General features: G+C 44.3%; 1 protein-coding gene across 1 annotated transcript in view; it reads right to left on the reverse strand.

The window, feature by feature from the left end:
* Positions 1-17,925, reverse strand: part of TBX4 (T-box transcription factor 4) — a 51,518-nt gene extending 33,593 nt beyond the window's left edge. Inside the window, exons 1-2 of the mRNA XM_074974470.1 lie at positions 17,770-17,925; positions 14,187-14,281 (exon numbers count right to left, since the gene is read on the reverse strand). Of these exons, the coding sequence (XP_074830571.1) occupies positions 14,187-14,281; positions 17,770-17,925 (251 nt within the window). The remainder of the gene's footprint in view (positions 1-14,186; positions 14,282-17,769) is intronic.
* Positions 17,926-19,981: the final 2,056 nt, after the last annotated feature.

Raw genomic sequence — 19,981 nt, forward strand, 5'->3', positions numbered from 1 at the left:
AGCACAATGGGGTCATGTTCCATGACAGGGCTCCTAGGTGCGAGGGTAATACAAATAATAAATACTACGACTATGGTGAAAAACCTTACATGAGATGGCGGGGGGGGGGGGGGGGAAGTGTTACTAATCGATATTGACCCAATATAGAGCCCTGCCTCAGAGACCCCAGGTTTCCTCTCTCCAACGGAGGGGAGCAGATTAAGGGTCAAAGTCTATGCTGATGTAAACAGGTGCAGCTCCATTGACTTTACTGTGCATTAACTGAATACAGCAAATACTGTTCAAGAATGGAGTGTCTGACTCAAATTCTCTGCTAGGGTCAGTTGGCGCAGCACCGTTGTAGCCAGTGGAGTTGTGCCAATTTACACAAGCAGAAAAATCTCACCCCAAGACGTTACATTACTGAGCAGTATTTACAGTGCGAAAACAAACAACAGCTAGAAGTGACAGGGAAATTACTTCATACAGTCGCAGTGTAAGCGCTTGCAACCCTTGCTGGTGTGGGTAGCTTTGATCCATGCGAGTACTTCCATTGGTTTCCAGGGGACTAAACACCAAGTAAGCAGTACGGGTTTGCAGGACCAGGCATCTTCAATCTTATGAGTAGCTTTTCTGTTGGCTCCATATTACCAAGCCTCTCCCCAGCCAATAAAAACAAGTTACTTGCGCAAACTGGCTCATCACGGTCTTTAAGCAAGAAGACGGAACAATCCAATACATCAACATGCCGGGACGGCTCATTTGTACTAGGAAAAAAACGGGCAGAGCGGATGAAAATATCTATATCCTGAGGCAGCATCGTCACAACCAGCATTAGCAACAACGGGCCAAATCCTGACATCATTACTCTGTCAAAATGTCTAGCAACTCAAATGAGAGTTTAATCTGGATTAATAGCTTGGCCTGGCAGAAAGAGCCCTCCCCCACACTCGGATAGACCCGAGATTTTAAACTCTTTTCTCCCCCTTTTCTCTTTTTAATGAACACGTTTCTTCCCGCCACTAAAAGGGATCGCTGTATGTGTGGCCAAGGAAAGTGGCGAGTGCTGAACAATCTGGGCTGAACAATCTGGGCCTGTCAGATGAGCGGTAGTTGCTGTCTTTGCCACCATTTTGTAACTGCTCCGGGAGAAGGCAACAAAATGGACCCTGTTAGGATTCATTTGAATTGACTCTTTTAACACCCTGCATAAATTCCAGATATTTATGATGTATTTAGCTGGGACTAAACAGGGGTGGTTTACCAATGTCCATATTTGATTTTCATTCATAAACTCTGCACTCCTCTTAACTTTGTCCTCACACAGGTAAGCACCTGTATAAATACAGTAGGACGTTTCAGGTTGTGAACACACAGCCCAATTCACACCGTAAAAAAATTACACAAGGAATCCAAGCCGAATGCCAAGATTTTTTTTTTTTTTATAAATTAGGTCTTAAAATTGCATTTAAAAATGAAATGAAAGAAAAAATGGACGTTAAGAAAAAATTAGAAAATAGGATTTTGGACAGTTGTTGAGATGTACCAGTAAAGGATTCTGTAGAAGTTGGGGTTGTTGTTTTTTTTTTAAAATAACCTGTAGCTTCTGAAGTTCGTTCTTCCCCAATCATTTCACATACTGTACTACTGCCAAGCTGCTAAAGTAGCCAGACTGATCTACTGTAAATGTTAAGTGCTTTTTTAATGGCATTTAAAATTAAGCTTCAGCATATGGAGTTCATATAGCGTAGACATGCCGGAGTTTATAATGTTCTTTAGTATAGCCCTCTAAAATAAATACAAAGAGGCGAAGTACTACTATAATATACACAGCTGGAATTCCTGAAGGATAACAAATGGGAGCACACATCTGATTGAAGGTGTTGCTTAACTTGCAAACCGTTCAGTATCTAGCAGTGGTAGCATTAGACTTGGCAAGTCAACAGATTGAGCCACAGTGGCATCTGCCAACTCTCAGCGTTTGTTTCCAGGGAAAGCATTGAGACTCAGTTCTTAATTCTGGCCCTGCATGGACATTTCATCCTCGTTAGTAGCTGCTGCATTTTGGCATTAAAAAAATATGCAACTAACATGCTGTCCAGGGACGTGTCACTTTAATTTTCTTAATGAAAACTCTCTCAACCCCTTGGCAAAGTCCAGCTGGTAAACGTCTCTGTGCAATAGGGTACAAGCATGGGTCATGTGTTACTGATACCCGACAAATTGGGGAGCTGGGCCCGAAACGGCAATCGTCTTTTGATTCCGGAGTTAAAGAGAGAGTGTGGCCGTGCTGTGTAGTGTTGCCCAGGCTCTTACCTGGAGGGTCAATTTGAGCGAAAACGAAGGGGAAGCACATCGAGAGGGCTGTGTGCAGAGCACACGCTCTCACAGTGAGGCTACGTAGTCCACTAGCAAGTCTTGGTAAGCATCCAAAAGTCTGCATGCGTAGCCGAGATTTCTGCCCGGCGAGATTTTGTCGAGGGCTTGATCCTGCAAACAGTTATGGCTGAACACTGAGCTTACTACTGAGAGTAGCTCCATTGACGTGTAGCAAGTCCGGCGTTCTCGAGAGATTCTTTTCTGGAACTCTTCCATTTTGCCTGGGCGAGGAATCCCTCGCTGTATATTACTTTCAGTTCCTGTCCCATCTGAAACCAGGAGCTGCTCAACAGGTGGATGTAGTACATAGATACACACACACACACACACACACACACACAGATACACACACAACGTTGATCACACTTTTCCCAACTGCTGAAAAAGGCTCAGGCTGGATTTGGTTTGAGATCTGGATGAAGATACAGACAGATTATTATTTTAACCCATACTGGACCCCTCAATCATACTGTATTTCGCACTCCGGAAGCGCTTCAGAGTTTGAAAACCATTTACAAACAGGAGCCCAATGGGCAATGCATATACAGGATCCTTGTCTTCATTGGGACCTCTTCCTAGCTCAGACTGCAGATGAGATGCAGTAATTAATCCTCAGGAACACCTTCGTTGAAGAAGGGAGTTCTATTCCTGCTTATTATGTAGTTATTAAGTAGTTACTTATTAAGTAGTTCTATTCCTGCTTATTATGCATATTACTGAAGCACTCGGGTGCCCTTGCTGTGGGCCAGGAACGCATTGTACTCTGTGCTGAGCAAACACAGAACAAAAGGTCGGTTTCTGCCCCACACAGCGCACAGATGGGGGACCTGAGAGAGAGAGGTGAAATGCTATGTGAATTTACAGCACTGTATAAACTGGCTATTTATAATTCGCCTGAGGCCACAGAATGAATCAGCATCAGACTCGGGATTAGTAGTCCCTGTCCTCACAGTCTTGTGCACAGACCAACTCAATCACGCCTATCTGCCCTAAACACAGATGATTTTTGCTCCATACGACAGTCTGTAGCTGGGAAGCGGTGGAGGGAATCGCCAAAGGAAGCCGGACGGGCAGAACTGCCAAGCTGCTACACTTCACAAAGATCTGGGCAGGAGCCTCAGCCCCAGTGCATCGAAGGAAGTGCAGTTCAAATGTCTCTTTACGCCTGTAAGCCTTCATGTCCTTTTTAAAAGCTGTTAACCAAACGGCTTCCAGCCATTGCTGCGGGCTGCCTGTTCAGTTCAAGGCTAATTACTTTGGTTTGTCTTTTAAGCTAGTGCTTCCTCCAACAGGCGCCCCGTTAAAAGGGAGATCCCAGGGCATTGCATGGCCAGGGCCAGGGCATTTGTCAATATCATTGCTCCAGAAACAGAAGCAACTGCAGTGCTACCTCCCAAGCCCATCCCAAACGTTAGGCATCTTGCACCGTGTCACACGTGGGCCCCCCCCCCCCGCGACTTCCAGAGCCCAAGACCCTTCTTCATTGGCGTAGGAAGAGAGCACATGCCGGTTTGCTGCTGTTACGAAGCAGCTCCTTGAAAAGTTGGCATAGAGAGAACGGTCACATCAGAAGCTTTCCAGCTGCCCCTGGCTTTCACCATGCTCCTGGGCCTCAAAAAGCCCCAACTTTCCACTGCTCTTGTCTCCAAATACGCGAGAGAGAGATACAGAAAAGTTAGGAGTGAGATGGGTAAGGAAGGGAAGCGGACACCAAATACCGTGTATGTTGCAAAACAGGTAAAGTGGAATGGACACTGCAAGGGCTTGAGAGTCTCATTCACCTCGCGTGATTCAAGAGGTTGCTCTTGCTGTGAGAATACCTCGTTTACTACCCCCAGAGATGACTGCTGGGACCGCACCGTCGCTTAGAAATCTACCGGCCCTTTTCCACACAGCCACCAAATGGCCCTCTGCACAATATCCACATAGGCAATAAGGTGGGGCCAGCAACGTGTCAGGGATCGGCCATGATAAATAGCATGTACCACCATGGAAACCACAGAGCCCAGGCAAGAAACATAGCAGAAAGTTAGTGCTGCTTTAAGCAGCTTTGCCCTAGCTGTGAACTCCCTGACCGCCCTAGGAGGGGTCACAGTCTAACCGTAGTCTGGGAAGCCAGTGGTGGGGCTACAGGAACGAAGTAGGAGACTCCGTCCATGCATCTAGCTCCCTAGGGATGGCTTCCGGCTTTCTCATGGGTCTGTTACTTTTTCTTAGCTCTGCTCCCTTCCCACACTGCATCCCCTCCTATCTGCTGGGTAGGAGAAGGAAGAGCAGTAGAGAAAGCCAAGCCCCTACCCCAAGGCCATGTGCTATAGGAGTCCTGGCTTTCTTGACCTGATTTGTTCCCCTTTATACTTTTTAAAGAAAGCAAAACATGCAATGGGTGTAACCCACTGGTCAGTGTTTGCTATGCATCTCCCTTTGTTTAGGATCCACAGAGGACATGATCTGTTACAGCCCCGAGCTACAAAACATGGCTTTTTAGTTCAAGCGGTAAAGACTCGCATGTTTAGCTGTAGATGTCCCCAGTTCAAGTCCCGCTGTGTCAGCCAGAATGACAGCCAACACAAAAGCACATTTGGGCCTAAGGGACGGCCCTGAACCGAAACCCCAGAGCCAACACCTCTGAACTTTGGGATCTCAGCTACCTCCCTACTGCCGCCCTCCTTCTCTATATCGGCAGAATAAAGTCCCAGATCCCAACAGCTCCAGGCTTCGGGAATGTTCACACCCTGTTTGTGTCTCAGGTGCATTCTTACCCCACACACATTGAGAAGGGACAGTCTAGTCTTCCTGGTGCAGTAGTGATTGTTCTTCCTCTCTATCCCTCCAAAACTCTCCCCGGCTCTAGGAACGGATTTTAAAGGCACATTCCTATTTCCCTCCACAAATTTTGCAGTAGTGGCAGATGTGTAGAAGTGCCCGCTTTGAAAGGACTGTCGCTGTCACTAGAGCTTAGTGATGAAGAATTAAAGTTGTTTTTATGTTCACAAAACATAGGCATCCTCCACGGAAAAGATGAACCGTCATAATGTTCTGCCTTATCCCTGGGGGAGTCCAGCACCTTATGTTAAAATACTGTCTTTTTTTATCTTAATTGCCATCAAGTAATCTGCAGATCGATGTTCTTTGGAGAGGCCTGCAGACAGCAAAAATAGAGTGTGCATTGCTTTGGGGAGTTAAATATGGGGCGGGGGGCTGGAGGGGGGCGCAAAACCCACATGAAAAGGTTGGCAGGGCAATAGTACGGCCCCAGCTAAATTCTTCCCTGTGCCACTCTACAGATGAAATGTAACAAAAACAGTAAGAGCAAGAAAAATAAGCAAGCAGCACAATTCTGTAGCCCGCGCAAGCTTTAGAGCTGACGTGCTAGTGAATTATGTGCTCTGATAACGAAGCAGCCTTTGCTTAGCTAAGTTTGTGCTATGCACGTTTTATCTCTACATGATACTCACAAATTGTTTTAAAATGAGCTGTTAGAATAAGCGTCCTTTGTTTATTTATTTATTCTTTTACAGTCCAATCCCTTTTACTAGGCAGCAGTTACTGACGTGAAGCCAAAACTTCTGAGGTTCATACAAAACTTTAATTGGTGTTTAATTGTGTGGTTGGTTGGTTGGTTATGCAGCAGAGTGATGAGAGAGACAGAGACAGACTCATTCCTCTAAGGCAGGACGTCCCAGCCTTTAAGGCAGCTGTACTAGTTTAAAAGTTCGGTGGGACCAACTAGTGACCCCGGCATCTATTCAGCTGTGCGTTCCCTAACCCAAAAGGATACTTGTTTGGAAGATGGGGGTTTGGGACAGTGCAAGCTCCTTTTGGGGACTGGAGCGTATGTACGTTAAAATGGGAGGTGCACAGTTGCAGCAGACCAGTATCTTACTGGTGAGGTAGAAAAGAGGAACCTTGCGTGCCAGTCACGCAAGCCTAAAGCACCAGTACTGGTACAAGAACTAGTCGTTTGGAAACACTGATGTGAGGCTTGGCTGTCCTTTGCACACTCGCTCCCGAGGCTGGACATGCCAAGAAGCTGCATGCGTCTCTCGGCCAGGGACTTCAGACGATGGTTTGGGCTGGACCGGCTCACGAAGTGGTTTCTATGCCACCCTCCCTTCTTAATGACCTTTTTACTCACTAAGAGGCTTGATCTAACCTTCCTTTTCAGGGCAGAGTGTCACCTCAGTGACGCTGCTAGCCTGCTCTTGAGCAAAGATGTCCTCCTTTTCTAAGCTCCTGCAGGGACGTGGTGAACAGGAAGTTGTAGTGCAGTTCGGGAGTGGCGTCACCTCTTTCCCCCTCTGAGAAGATGGAATGGAAGCAAGAGACCTGAAGCCTGCAGATGAAGTCTAACCCTGACTGCGTGATGTTCTGGTAGCACCAATTTTTTCTTTGCAGTTTTGCAAGGAACTAATTTGTTCGCCAAAGGCCTGATCCAAAGCCCACTGAAGTTAATGGGAGTCTTACACCATTGACTCCAGTGGGGTTTGGATTAGGCCCTACCACCATTAGAGGTTGGTTCACAAGACAGCCCCGTTGCCATTAAACATTTAACTCAGTCTTTGCATTTGGGTAAAATGTTCAAAAGCACCTAAGTGCCATTTTCCAAAGGATTCTCACTAAGATTTAGGAGTCTAAAGTGCCAGATTTTCAAATGTATTTAGGCCAGATGGATACCTAGTGGGGTCTTCAAAAGCACCCATGCGGGAAAAGCACCTAACTCCCATTGATGGGAAAATCTGGCCCCACATGCCTTTTGAAAAATAGGACTTAGACACTTGTGAAAATTTTACACTTAGTCTTTATTGTCCAGAAGACAAACTAATGGTGGGTAGATACTTCAAGAACCAAATTCTTCTTTAAAAGAAGATCTTTTAATAATCTTTCCTTATTCTTCTATTTTCCCCTCCTTTGTGACAAATATTTCCCATATCAACATAAAGCATCTTTAAAAATGTTTTCCAGGGGTAAATACATACAAATTTGGTCATGTCAATTATTTCTTTAAGTTTTTTTTTTTAATATGGCATTTCCTTTTTGATAGATTCTTGCTTTCAGAAAATACTTTGAAGAGATCAAAGAGTTTTTCAACAGGGTCCCATTTTCCCAGTGAATCCTAACCCTCCAGTCCCTTATTTCTCTTATCACCCACGCCACTCCGCAATGACGCTCTGTATACAAAGTAAGAGCAGTTAGCTTTGAAGTGCTGGATTAGCCCATGCCAGATCCTTGCCTCAGAATAACAAACAATACAGGTTCAACAGGAGTTCTCATCAGTAGTTCATTTTTCAGCCCCAAATTCACTGTCACTAACACAAGCAACATTGAACTCACAGTCTATGGACAGATAGGAGAGATTTATCTGGTGGCAGGACCATGACCCAACAACGAGGGGGTCAGACAGTTAGGGAATTTTTCTAGTTTGGCAAAGGGAGGTTATATTTAAATTTTTCTGGCTTACTCATCTAAGTTTTAAATAAAACATTGTTTCTCACACGCCTGAGAACTTGGTTAACTATGCAGTTGCTTTAATGATCTAGTATCATTTCCTGTTCTTGCCCCATAGCAAATTAAAACAGAGACAAACTTCTTGCAAGAAGATGTTTTACCTCCAGTTTGATTTTCCCCTATGAAAGCTTAAACACTTCCAGCATTCCTTTATAAAGGTCCAAACCATAATGGAGGATGGATGAGCTAAAAGTAGATTAAGTTTTCTGAAGCATAAAGAGCAAAGTACAAAGGTAACTCAAAGAAATTGCACAAGAATGAGGGCAGTTAACAACTCTGTGCTCGTTCCTAATGATTTTAACTGTTCTTCTAAAGAAAGCCAACTTTCTCCTTGGTAGAACTCCATTAGCGTTACACCCTCTGTAGGAGCTATTAGGAGGAGGAAAAATGGATCTGGTCCATAATGTTGACTACTCTGATGGCTTACAGTATTTGATTTAGTTCCTCAACATGGATTGGATCCTCATGGGTCCAGCATGAGAGGATCTGTAGCTTCTGTGCCATTCAAGGCAAAGGCAAACACGCAGTCCAGGTACTGGAGACTGGCCCTGCCAGAGATTATTAGCATGAGAGTGATCTAAAAGTGAATGGAAAATGCTTCGGAAACACATTTAACTATTAACATCCCAAATCATTAAGAGAAAATAGAAGGGAGACTCAAATATATTAGTCCCTCACTTCCCTGACTTGTTCCAAGTTCAAGAAACTCTATGTTCCCTGCTGGAGTTGTTGACATCTCTAGCAACAGAGTCAAAAGCGTTTGGATCCTGCTTTCGTTCCCACTGATTTCACTGGGAGCAAGATCTTACCTACAAAGGGTATTTGCAGAACCCTGAATTTACGGCTCGGTAGGTCAGACATTCTTTGAATTACTAATTTATTTCCAAGTTCTAAATGGATGGTTCCCATTCCATACCTGATCTGGTTTGTTTTTTTAAACATAAAGCTTTGGGCTGAACTTTTTTGAAAAGTGCCTGAAGTGATTCTGGATACACAATTCCCTTTCATTTTAATGGGAACTGGGCATCCATATCTCCTAGCTGAAAATCTTAACAAAAATTCACCAGCTTAATCTAAAGTGTGAATTTAAACCAATTTAGTTAAACTGGTGCAAACCTTAAACCAGGGGTATTTCAGTTTACCTTAAATCGATTGTGAACATGTTTAAGCTAAACTGAAATAAGCTACTCAAACCAAAATCTAAAAAAAAAAAATCACACAGAGGTTTGCAAGTTTTCCACGTACACTGGGGTGAAAGTTATTCTGTGCAGTATGTTGTAAGAAGGTTCTTAGAGGACCTTAAAACAAATGTCCCTCAATCCACACGCAGTTTTTAAGAGATGTTACAGTAAAGATTGAGGCTGGCTCTGTATCCATTTATACACGATGTTGTGGTCTGAACCCCACCCCATGGTTACAAACCCATAATAATCATTTGGATGTTCGTCACTGTAGAGAAATTGACACATTAATTTAGAGTTAGGTCTCCACAGGAAGGGGGTCAGATGCTCTGCGGATTGGCATTCCCTGCTGATTAGTAATAAACCTGTCTTAACACTGCCTATGGAGTGATGGTGTGCCCATTCACTTGGGCCATGGAATGGTACCGGGAAGAACCATAAAGATCAGTGCCTCAGGGGGATAAAAAACCCTAAAATTAGAGGACAGACAGATCTGGAAAAGGGTGAAAGGGGAGAAGAAATCCTGAAACCAATGGGACTACTCACATGAGTAAAGACTACTTGACCGAATGAGGGTTTGGAGGGTCGAGCCCATTGCAGAATTGAGACAGAAACCGATTTGAGCCACAAAGATAGCTACAACTACAGGACTAGCCTAATTCAGGACAGAGCCTGGGGACAGAAAAGAAAAGCAACGCAACTTATAATTAAGTTGCACAATTTGCTTTGGGTATAAATTGCTCCATCATATTAAATTTGTGACTATTACATGCCTTAAATACAAACGAAGAGAGTGTAAGTGCCTTAAGAGATGAGCCTATTAATCTGCAGCACCCTTTAAAAATGTACATACGGTGATACATACTGTAGAGCAAGTGTATATAAGAAAGAGGAACACACACACACTTATTTTCAAGGCAACAATGTTTGGGATTATCTTTCTGTCGGGAAAAGTGCTTTTATCTTTCTGAAAAATTGTATTGTATCAATACATCTGAACATCTAAAGCTATCATTTAGAGTTGAATACCCGGTTTAAATCATTTCACGCACAGTAATAGGCCATAATGCTGCAAAAAGAACCACCTTGGCAGATTGCTCCACATCCCCTTTGACTTCCCTGGGTCTCCGTGCAAGTACAGTGTTCCACTTCAGTGCTCCTCTTTGCAGGATCAGGACTGTGGTGAAAGCCATTGAAGGCAGTGGGGTTGTATGCATGTAAGGGCAGCATTTGACCCACTGTGCAGTCAAACATACTAATTTTATATTGAATAAAATGCAAATCTTGAATTTTTTACATTAAAAAAAGGACAATGAATTTTACTTTAAATTTCTGTTGTTTCTTTAGGCCTAATCCTGAATTTGTACACACCCAAAATGCCTGGGAATTGCAAGTGTGCAAGGAATGCAGGGCTGGCTTCTTAATTGTTCTGTTATGTTTAATGTGTTCCTTTAAGACAATACAAATTACGTAGAAGAACAAACCTTTCATGACAAAAGGTATTGATTTGCATACCCCGCAAAACATGAAACATGAAAAGTTGTGCTATTTTATATACAAAGGAGGCGAATGGTTTTGCACAAGGTTCAGGGAACTTTGCTCACAAACTTTTTATCTTTTGATGATCCTTTTAATATAAAGGAATCTCCTTTTTCCCCCCCTCACAATAAAAGAGTCAAACATTAAAAAGATAGTGAGTGCATTTTAAAGATGTTTACACTTTATAAATCAAGCTTTCTTGGCAACATCATCATTCCTATTTCAGTACTGAGCTCGCTGTGTCCTCCAAGTGTCTCCTACGTCCTAAGAGGGAGTAATAATCCCCCAAAGTAATTCTTAGTCCTAAATTCCTGGTAATTTATAGTTGACTTGGCCTGTGGAGTTATACAGATTGACAACAAATGAAATAAACACACTCCTCTTGAGTTATCGGGGTCTGGATTATAATTAGAGAATGCCTATTTTACACCATCACCCTAGAACAAGATCTCCCTTTGATCCTATTTTTTACCCGCTTTTGAAATAACTGGTCATTAAAGTCACATTTGCAATTTAGAATTTAAAAAACAGACTCCTTTTTTTCCTTTTGAAATTAAATAATTAGACATTTAAGTGACCTGATCCTTCAGTTGACTGCACATGGGTGCATCCCTGGGCCTGCGTAGAACCCCACCTCCCTTCACGCACACACAGTCTGTTGCAGGATCAGGACCATAATTTGTGTCTGCACTCAACTGGCCCTATATTTTTTGCAGACAGACAAAGAGCCTGGTATAAGGCCCCGTTTAAAAGATGATTCAGACTCTGATGTTTAAAGTGGGGCATTGGGGGAGGTGGGTGGGTTTATTATCACTACGTATTTAAATGGTTTGGGTGAAGTACGATTTTCAATAAGAATTGAACTGAAGTCTACTCTTGTGCTGCTGGGCGGTTCTGTTTCTAGAAGGTTTTGGACACTGATCAGTTGTGAACTGTGCAACTAAATCAGACTGATCGTCACATGGCTTAACTTCATGTTTAGTTGTTGTAAATCGCGTTATTTTGTGAACCGTTACAGGTATTTTTATTTTCAGCGCTGGCGAGAGCTGTCGGAGTAACAGGCCTAGAGGATACTGACGGCCACTCTTACTGCAGAACAGTCACACGCGCTGGTAGAGGAAGCTCACGCACACACAATCCCCCCCACACACACACACACTCACCCCTATCTCCCAACTAACATGCCTCGTCCTTGACATGGAGGGATCACCTTTTGAAGTCAGTGCATCAATGGGTTCATTATACTTCGGTGTATTAGACAGAAGTCAAGTAATAAGGCCTATTCAGTCCTTGGCCTCACTGCTGAGAATTAAAGTTGCCATTTGGGCTGACGTTGATTGTAACTGTTCACTCAGAACAGAATTTCATATGGTTTGTTAATGAATCATCAGTCACTACTGACACAGGCCCTGGTTCAGGCTGAGGGCCAAATTGTCTGCTGGCATAAATTGGCAGTGTTCCATTGACTTTGATGGAGTTGCACTGATTTTGCACCAGCAGAGAATTTGGCCTTGGTCTTCTATAAGTGAAAGGCTCCACATCCCTGGGACAATTACCAGAGCCACCCTGTCCCCTCTGGAGCAGCTGTGAAGCATGAATATCATTTCACTGGGAGTTTTAAGCCCCCAAAGAATGCAAGACTTGGTCCTGGACATATGGATTTGTTTAAACAATCTAAGTTAAGACTGACACAGAGATAACCTACACATTTGGGATGTTTAGTTTCTAGAATTTGGTAAAATTTCTCTCTCCATTTACAGGCCCAGTATTTGCAGTCCTGATCCTTCAGCCGTTTCTAATGTGAGTAGCAACCCCATTGAAATTAATAGAAGTATGAATGTGAATAAAGGCTTCAAGATCCAGCCCTAAGACTTTATATAGCAAATTACAATCCCGGGGGGGGGGGATCTTATCTACATAAGAACTGCAGGACCGAGTCATAGAGCTGACCCACTCTATATGTGTCAGCTTCTTTGAAGTGATTTACAAACCCAATTTCACCTTGTCTCCCTGGTGGGATAGGTTCCGTTACCCCAAGGATAGAGTCTAGTGTATCTTGCAACACTGCCAATAGAGAGAGTGCAGCACTTTTGGGGGGTGGGGGGAGAGATGAGGAAGAGTGGGCAACCCTTTAAGTGCTTCGAGAGCAATAAGGCAGAAAGGCTGCCTATAAGGACGTATTCAGTGCACATTTCCGTACGGGTTGAGAGCAGAACACTAGTACCCTGCAGAGCTGCTCATATGCCACATTGTAGCAGAGCTCTGGAGTCTGGATCTCACAGCCAGATTTAGCCCAAGTGAACCATGGACCTGATCTAGCATCCACTGAAGTCAAGAGAAAGCCTCCCACTGAATTCAGTGGGCTATAGATCAGGCTTCATAGAAGACACATTACCACTAGAAGGCATTTTTCCTGGTGATTTCACACTATTTCTGTTGCTCTTCTTTACACCTTTATGATTCACTAATGTGCGGTCATATGAAATCACCAGTTGCTACAGAAGGGTGGCACTAAAGAAAATTAAAGGGGTTTTAAAAACATCTTGATGGTAATCCTTCACAAGAACCTGATCCAGTTCCCCAGATGTCAAGGGCAACCTTTCCATTGACTTCACGGGGCATCTCACCTTAGTGGAACAGTTTGTTTGATGGGCTGCAAGGCCCCAGTCTCACATTCACGGCTGTGAGATTCCATTATGACAACAGAATGGGAACCACCTTCCTCAAATCCCACTGACTTCACTGAGAGTTGAAAGCACTCCACAGGACTAAGCCCTCTCTCACCATTATGACGATGATGGTAACAAAAATAAAACAGGAATCGAGCTTACTGACACATGAATAGCATTTCATGTGAAGGAATGGCAGGCAATCTAAAGCAGACCCATACTTACTCACACCTGGCCAATCCCCACACACAGTGCCACCCCTAGGGGGGTGCGGGGCCCAGGGAGGGAAGTGATAGATTTGTCTCTTCCAGGACTGACCGTGCTTGCCAATCGCTTTGGCCTACAGGGCCAGGAGCAGTGGCCCCAATTCGCCCTACCCAAGGGACAGCTCTGCCCATACACACAAAATGGCAGCTTCAACCCTCCACTCAACAAAGGTTTGATACCAGTGGTTTATAACAAGGTCTCAGTTTGCGAAGGCTTTATTACTTCCACAAGTGTACCACAGAGCATTACTACTATTCTATACAGAGTAGGTAATCTCTTGCTCATGAAAGAATTACTGTCACGTCTAGAACTGGCATCACTATGGTCCTGAAGGTCTTAAACACGAATAATCAAAGGAAATATTAGCATAGAGAATTAAAATTAATCTAGACTAATCAGAGGACCAGAGTATATAGTCTAAGACAATATACTTGCTTTTCTTAAATTGCGTGCTCACTTCTGACCATATTCAGCAAAGTACCAACACGGGTGCATAACTTTGAGTATGTGAGTAATCCTATAGAAGTCTTAAATCAAGGCCTACTTTCTTAAAATTCAATCATTTGCAGTGGGTCTCCCCCCTTAGAAAGATTCTGCTGTGGGCAAATTGTGACATTCAATACAGAATAGAGACTTTAAGGGTGTGAAATGCATTTTCACCAACCTGCCTGCTTTGGTTATTATCATTTCGGTGCCAGCTTCATGAAACTTCTTCCATAGTTCCTTCTCGTGGAGATAGACTTTGATGTTTTCTATTGTCTAAAAAGAATCAAAACAACAAAAACAAAACCACCATCATCAAAAGTATTCTCAATCTAGGATTCCTCCCCTCAGAGCAAAGCTGCGAGCTGATGATCTTTGGAAAGGAAAGGCAAAGCCAGGCGCAGGAGTAGGCCCTAAAGATTCCACTGCCTATTGCCAAAAAGTGAGAGGAACAAACTGAATCCATTTTAATTGCAGAATGCTTCACATCCAGCGAGGATACTGCAGCTAAGTAGATTAAAAAAACCAAAAACCAAAGACTTCTGAGTAGCGGGTCTAAGAGTTGTCAATATTATCAAATAGAACTGTGTATCAGTAGGTAAAGCTCAACCTTTTCAGATGAGGGACAGGTCAAAACAAAACAAAAAATCCAACCTTTTATCGGTCCGCTCGGTTCAAGGTGAGAAAGATACTTGTCCTCAAAAAATAAAATGAAATGCAGAACCATACTTTGCTTTAGGATGTTCTGGCAACGTGGTGGTTGGGGGGGGGGAGTGTGTGTGTGTGGAAGCAGCAGCAAAGGGTAGAATTCTGTCAGAAAATGTTAATCTGTTAAGTGCATATTTTAAATTAGCTGATAAAAAGCCAGCAATTGCCAGGGTGGCAACTCACTTTTAGATGAGCAGAACGCATAACTTTCAGGTCAAAAGGAATCAATTCCTCCTCCCCTCCCCCCACGTTATTCAGAATAGACAGTTTTAAAAATTAGTAGAAACAGTTACATGGATTGTCCTTTACGCCACCGCCCCACTAGCCTAGTAGCAAGTTATTTAATAGATCACGATTTTTATAACAAGATCAATAATAAATGATATGATGGGTATACATAATATATTATCCTCCTGCAATGTCCTTGGCTTTCTCATTGCATGCTATGGGCCTCGGCCTGATCCTGCAAATACTTACACAATTAACAATATTCAGGGCTTCTCTATACATGAAAATTAATCCATAATACAGGAAAGTGTGAACAGAAAGCAGATGAATTATTCCAGATTAACTCCATGTGCAGAATCCATTTCCAAAGTGGACTGAGAATTTGGAATAAGGGACTAACTCCACCTGTAGACACTCTTCTTCCCGAATACAATCAGGAATTAGCTATTCTGGAATAACTCCCCATGTAGACAAACTCTCATATGATCAGTCCCATGTAAAAACACTCTGGATAATCCAGTTTTATCAGGGGTTAGGTTATTTTTACATTACTCCTACATGGCCTCATTCAGTATTTCCTTGAAAGTAGAGATTACAGAATGACCGATAAAAAAGTGTTTTACAAATATGAATTATCCAAGTAACGAACTGTAAAAGGAGGTTCTAATACAACTAAAGATAAACGCATCCACCGGAAAAAGAATAATATATAATGTAAGAACAGAATAATTGTGTTGCTGAAACATATTTCCAGTATCATATTTATATTAATTTTTATTTCAATTTTTTAAAAGTTAAATGTTTTTCTCCTAAACACTGACTCAGAAAATTAGCCCAATATAGTAAAAACCGTGCACTTCAAACCAGCTGCAAACCAAATATTATAACTTTATTTTGTTTTGCCATTGACTTCAGTGGAAGCAGGATCAGGCCCAGAATGCAAGAAAAAATTAAGGTAGGGTATGTGCTATTCAGGTTAGTCAAAGCCTTGTAAACAGCAAGAAAAATTGACAGTAAAACCTCCTGGACTGGAAAACGTTTTGTCCTGTTCGGTTACAAATAGGGGGACCCAGCCTGCTCCTAATGCAATCAATAGCAAAACCCCCACTGATGTCAGGTGGGGCAGTAGATGAAAACCCTTATTTTTATTATATTATATAGACACACGCACTTTTAGTGGACATAATTTCTCAGCAGAAAACTCCTGTCTCGTGTTTATTCAGCTGCCTATTTAGGAAGTTTGGAAAGTGTGTATAGGTACATATGTGGACTAGATACAAGATCGGGCTGGGTGTTTGGTCCCTGTTTAAGAGAGTGAATGGAAATCTTTTGATAGCCGGTTGAAGTAGCAGGAACTCAACATTAGGTGCCTCCTCCTGCCTCATTTAAGTCAGTGGGAGCTTTCACCCCTTGATTTGGACGGGCGCAGGATCAAGCCCTAGATGTTCACATTCTTCCTTGGAATCCCATGCTTATTTGCTAACCCCGCTAAGCTTCATCCTTGGTGGGTGAAACCTAAAGGCGAGAAACCTAGGATGGAATCAACGGTACATCTGACACACACTCACTTTTTCAGCTCTTAGCAAACCCACGTCTGTGCTTGGCTCGTGTTGCGAAGGAGACGCCGAGCATCTTGAGAGGTTCAGATTTTTCCTGTTACAAATGAGAGTATTCTCGAACCTATCACTAATTGCCAACATTCCCTTTCTTTTCACGGGCCTATTTTCCCTTTCGAACACCTGGCTGGAGATCAGAGATTGGAAGGAAAACCAGAGGTAAATTGAGCTAAAAAGCCCCGAGGCATAATTACTATTACTTGATGCATTTATGATTATATAGCAAAGGGGTGGGTTGTTTTTTTTTTAAAATAGCTTAAACATGTAGCTAAAACGACATCGTTTTACATTTCTGCTTCCTCCTCGCCCCCTTGACAGTTTATAATTCTGATATGGGAAAGTTGTCAACACTTTATAAAAAGCACACTAAATACCCCGAGTCAATCAGAAGGCATGATTGAATGCCATCTAATTTACAGTCAGGCCTTTTTGGCAGGAGGAGCTTAATTGTATTTAATTATTGTACAAAAATCTCAAGCCGCATAACGGTTTTGGAGTGGCGTTACAAAAAGGTACCCGGGCACTCAATAATCTGGCATTTGAAATCAGCGTGGTCGTAATTATGTTTCTGTAGCAATGCAGATGGATAAGGGGCATGGGTCAAAAAGGTAGGAGCTAACGCTAGACAAAAATTAAAGCCCTTCCAAAGGAAACCCTGTTGCTGAGAACTCTGGATAACCGGGGTGGTTCTGATTCGCTCTTGACCTTGAATTTTCATTGCAAATAGCAACTGCAGGCTTGGGTAGATTGTGCAAAGACAGACTCTTCAGAGTGGCCGTCTTTAAACACGTCCCTCCAAAGAAAACCAGAGCAGGCGGGGAGAGCTTGCAAGTTAAAAGGGGAGAAAATAATAATAATTTTTTTTAAAAATGGAGAAAAATGTTTCCATTTTTCAACCCTGCCATCTGTGGCAGAGACAGTAAATTCTGTCTGTTATGGCTTCTTTCACATAAAGCGCGTGTAGAGTACTCGGGTAACAGCCCTAGAAGTTTAAAGCAAAGAATTTCATAAAAACCCTCAATCCCTGGGTGCAAGGAGATAACGGGGGAGCAGGGAATTTATTGCCTTGGGGATGACGGGCTACTCGGGATGCTGGTGCTATCTGGAGATGTTAAGGGAGCGGGAAGGAAGCCCGGCAAGCAGGGGCGGGATGCAATTCACAGCGCGGACAGACAGGAAGATACCGGCTGTTGTGTAAACGGGGGTGCGTACCTGCTCCGGATCCTGGCCCTGCGGGCTGCTCAGCGGCGTGCTGCTGACTCCTGCCACGCCAAGAACCGGGGAGTCCGCTGCGGATTCTGCATGACCAGCTGTCTGGGCTGCTGGAAACCCTTCTTCCGTTTCAGACAGGCCTTTCTCCTGGAGCATTTCCTTTTCGACAGGGACACACATGGTTAGTGCCAAGCCGGCTTGCGTGGGAGAAAAGCGAACGGGCTCAGTGTAAACAGACGGGGCGGGCAGCGCTGGGTTTCAGCGGACCAGCCCGCATGACCGATGCCTACATTGCTCAAAGACTGTGTTTCCGTCCACTCTGCCTGCAGGATCCGGCCCTTCAAGCACGTGGACACACAGACCGGTCCCACCAGCGTGTATCGGGACCAAGCTCCCGTTGATTTAAACTGGCGGGTGGTTGCCCGAGCACGGAATCGGGCCTGCCCCCGACATGCCCTAGCCCAAAGCGCGACTGCAGCGGATTTCCTACCGGCCCTGCAGCCTGTCCCGGCTGGAGCGCTCGGTTCCTCCAGCCCAGCGATCGGCCCCGGCCCCGGCCCCAACCCCGCTGTCTGAACGCGCGGCTTTGCTTCGGCTTAACCTGAGCGGCCCTGCCTAGCACGTCTCCCGCCTGCGCCCCCCAGCCCCCTTCCTCGCCCGAAACGCTAGGCCCTGGTGCGCCCAGGTGCCAAATTGAAATCGCCTGAGAACCCGGGGGCCGAGTCAAGGGCAGCGCTAATTTGCAGCTGGGAAATCACGAGTATCCGCAGCCGGCCCAGGCCCACAAACAGCCCCATGGAGCCGCGGGAGCCCAGAGCGGCCGGTCGCTGGTTTCTACCGCGGGCTCAGCCGTGGTTCTGCTCGGTGACTGCGGAGGGGGCATTTTCTAAACCTGCCCTTTGGTTTCCCACCCCGGGAAAACGTCACTGTTCCCTTTAGCCCAGGTACGACTTGAAGAAACAACCCCCCAACCCGCAACGCTGAACTCCCCTGTGATTTCCATTGCCACTGGAACGGGTCCCTGGGTCTGAGCCCCATTCTGTTAATTCGTTTCCGGATCTGGATTATAAGGGATCAGGGCCTGGGGTTTCCCAGTCTGGTAACACAGCATAACTCAGCAGAAATCTGGAAGGAATTATATGTCTACGCATGGGTGGGTGACAAAACAGCAGCGCTCGGACGGACTCTTCCACTTCGCCATGAACGAACCGTCCTTGGGATTCAAAAATCAGCTGAGCGGTTGCAAAGCGAGGGGGTCTATAGTCCGCCCCTCGCCCACCTTTGAAATATGGCGGAGTTTTGCCCGAGTAAAGACGGCACGATCGGCCCAGGGCCTACAATGGCAGCTGCGCTCCCGTCTGTTTGTTCGGCTCCGCTGGGCCACTCGGTTGTTGTTTACTAGGGACAACGCTCGTTTTCCCTTCGCTTTTTATTTCTAACTTTAAGCAGGGCAACAGCTTGCTATTAAACTGAGGGATCCCAAAAGCAAACGTTTCCCCGGTCCCCGTCCGATCGGTACAAATAGCGATGTTTTAGCTGCTGATCAAAAGCTTTACATATCAAGAACTTAGTTAGTTCTCACGTGTCCTTTCAACAAAAAACCCACCACCCCAACCAATTGCATTCGCTTTTCTCCACCAAATAAAGAAGTCACTGGTCAGTTGCATTTACTTTGTAGGAAAGTATTGAGGCTAAATCTTGGTCCCAGTTGAGTACATGGGATCAGGACTTGAGCCTTGATATTTTCTCTCTCTCTTAACAAGTCAATTAGAGCTTGACAAACGCTTTCACTTAGCTAGAGTGAACGTATTGCGTTCTTGTCTTTCAGTTCTCTTCGAGTTTTATATACCTTCCAAAAAACATTTTTCAAGCTTTACACTTCATTCTTATTGGATGGATGCAGGGATCTGTTACAGGGAAATTATTCGCGATATCTGCCGGGGAATTCGCCTTCATTTTCAGTTGGTTTGGAAAACACCTCTAAGAGGGTTTGCTGCTTGGTTTTATTTTGCTCCGTGATCCGGGCAGCTGCTGCACCGGGTCCCGTCCTGAGAGCCGACTCCAGTGCAATATTATCCACTTATCTCCGGGCTCAAGTCAGGTTTTTAACCTTGGTAATAATGCTAAAACAAAAAGTTGCCCTGTGTAAACATTCTCAGTGCAAGCTCGCTAAGATAAAAGGAGACCTCTTTTCAACTCGGACAGAGGCTGG

The sequence above is a fragment of the Natator depressus genome, chromosome 17, assembly GCF_965152275.1.
Source record: "Natator depressus isolate rNatDep1 chromosome 17, rNatDep2.hap1, whole genome shotgun sequence".
Lineage (NCBI taxonomy): Eukaryota > Metazoa > Chordata > Testudines > Cheloniidae > Natator > Natator depressus.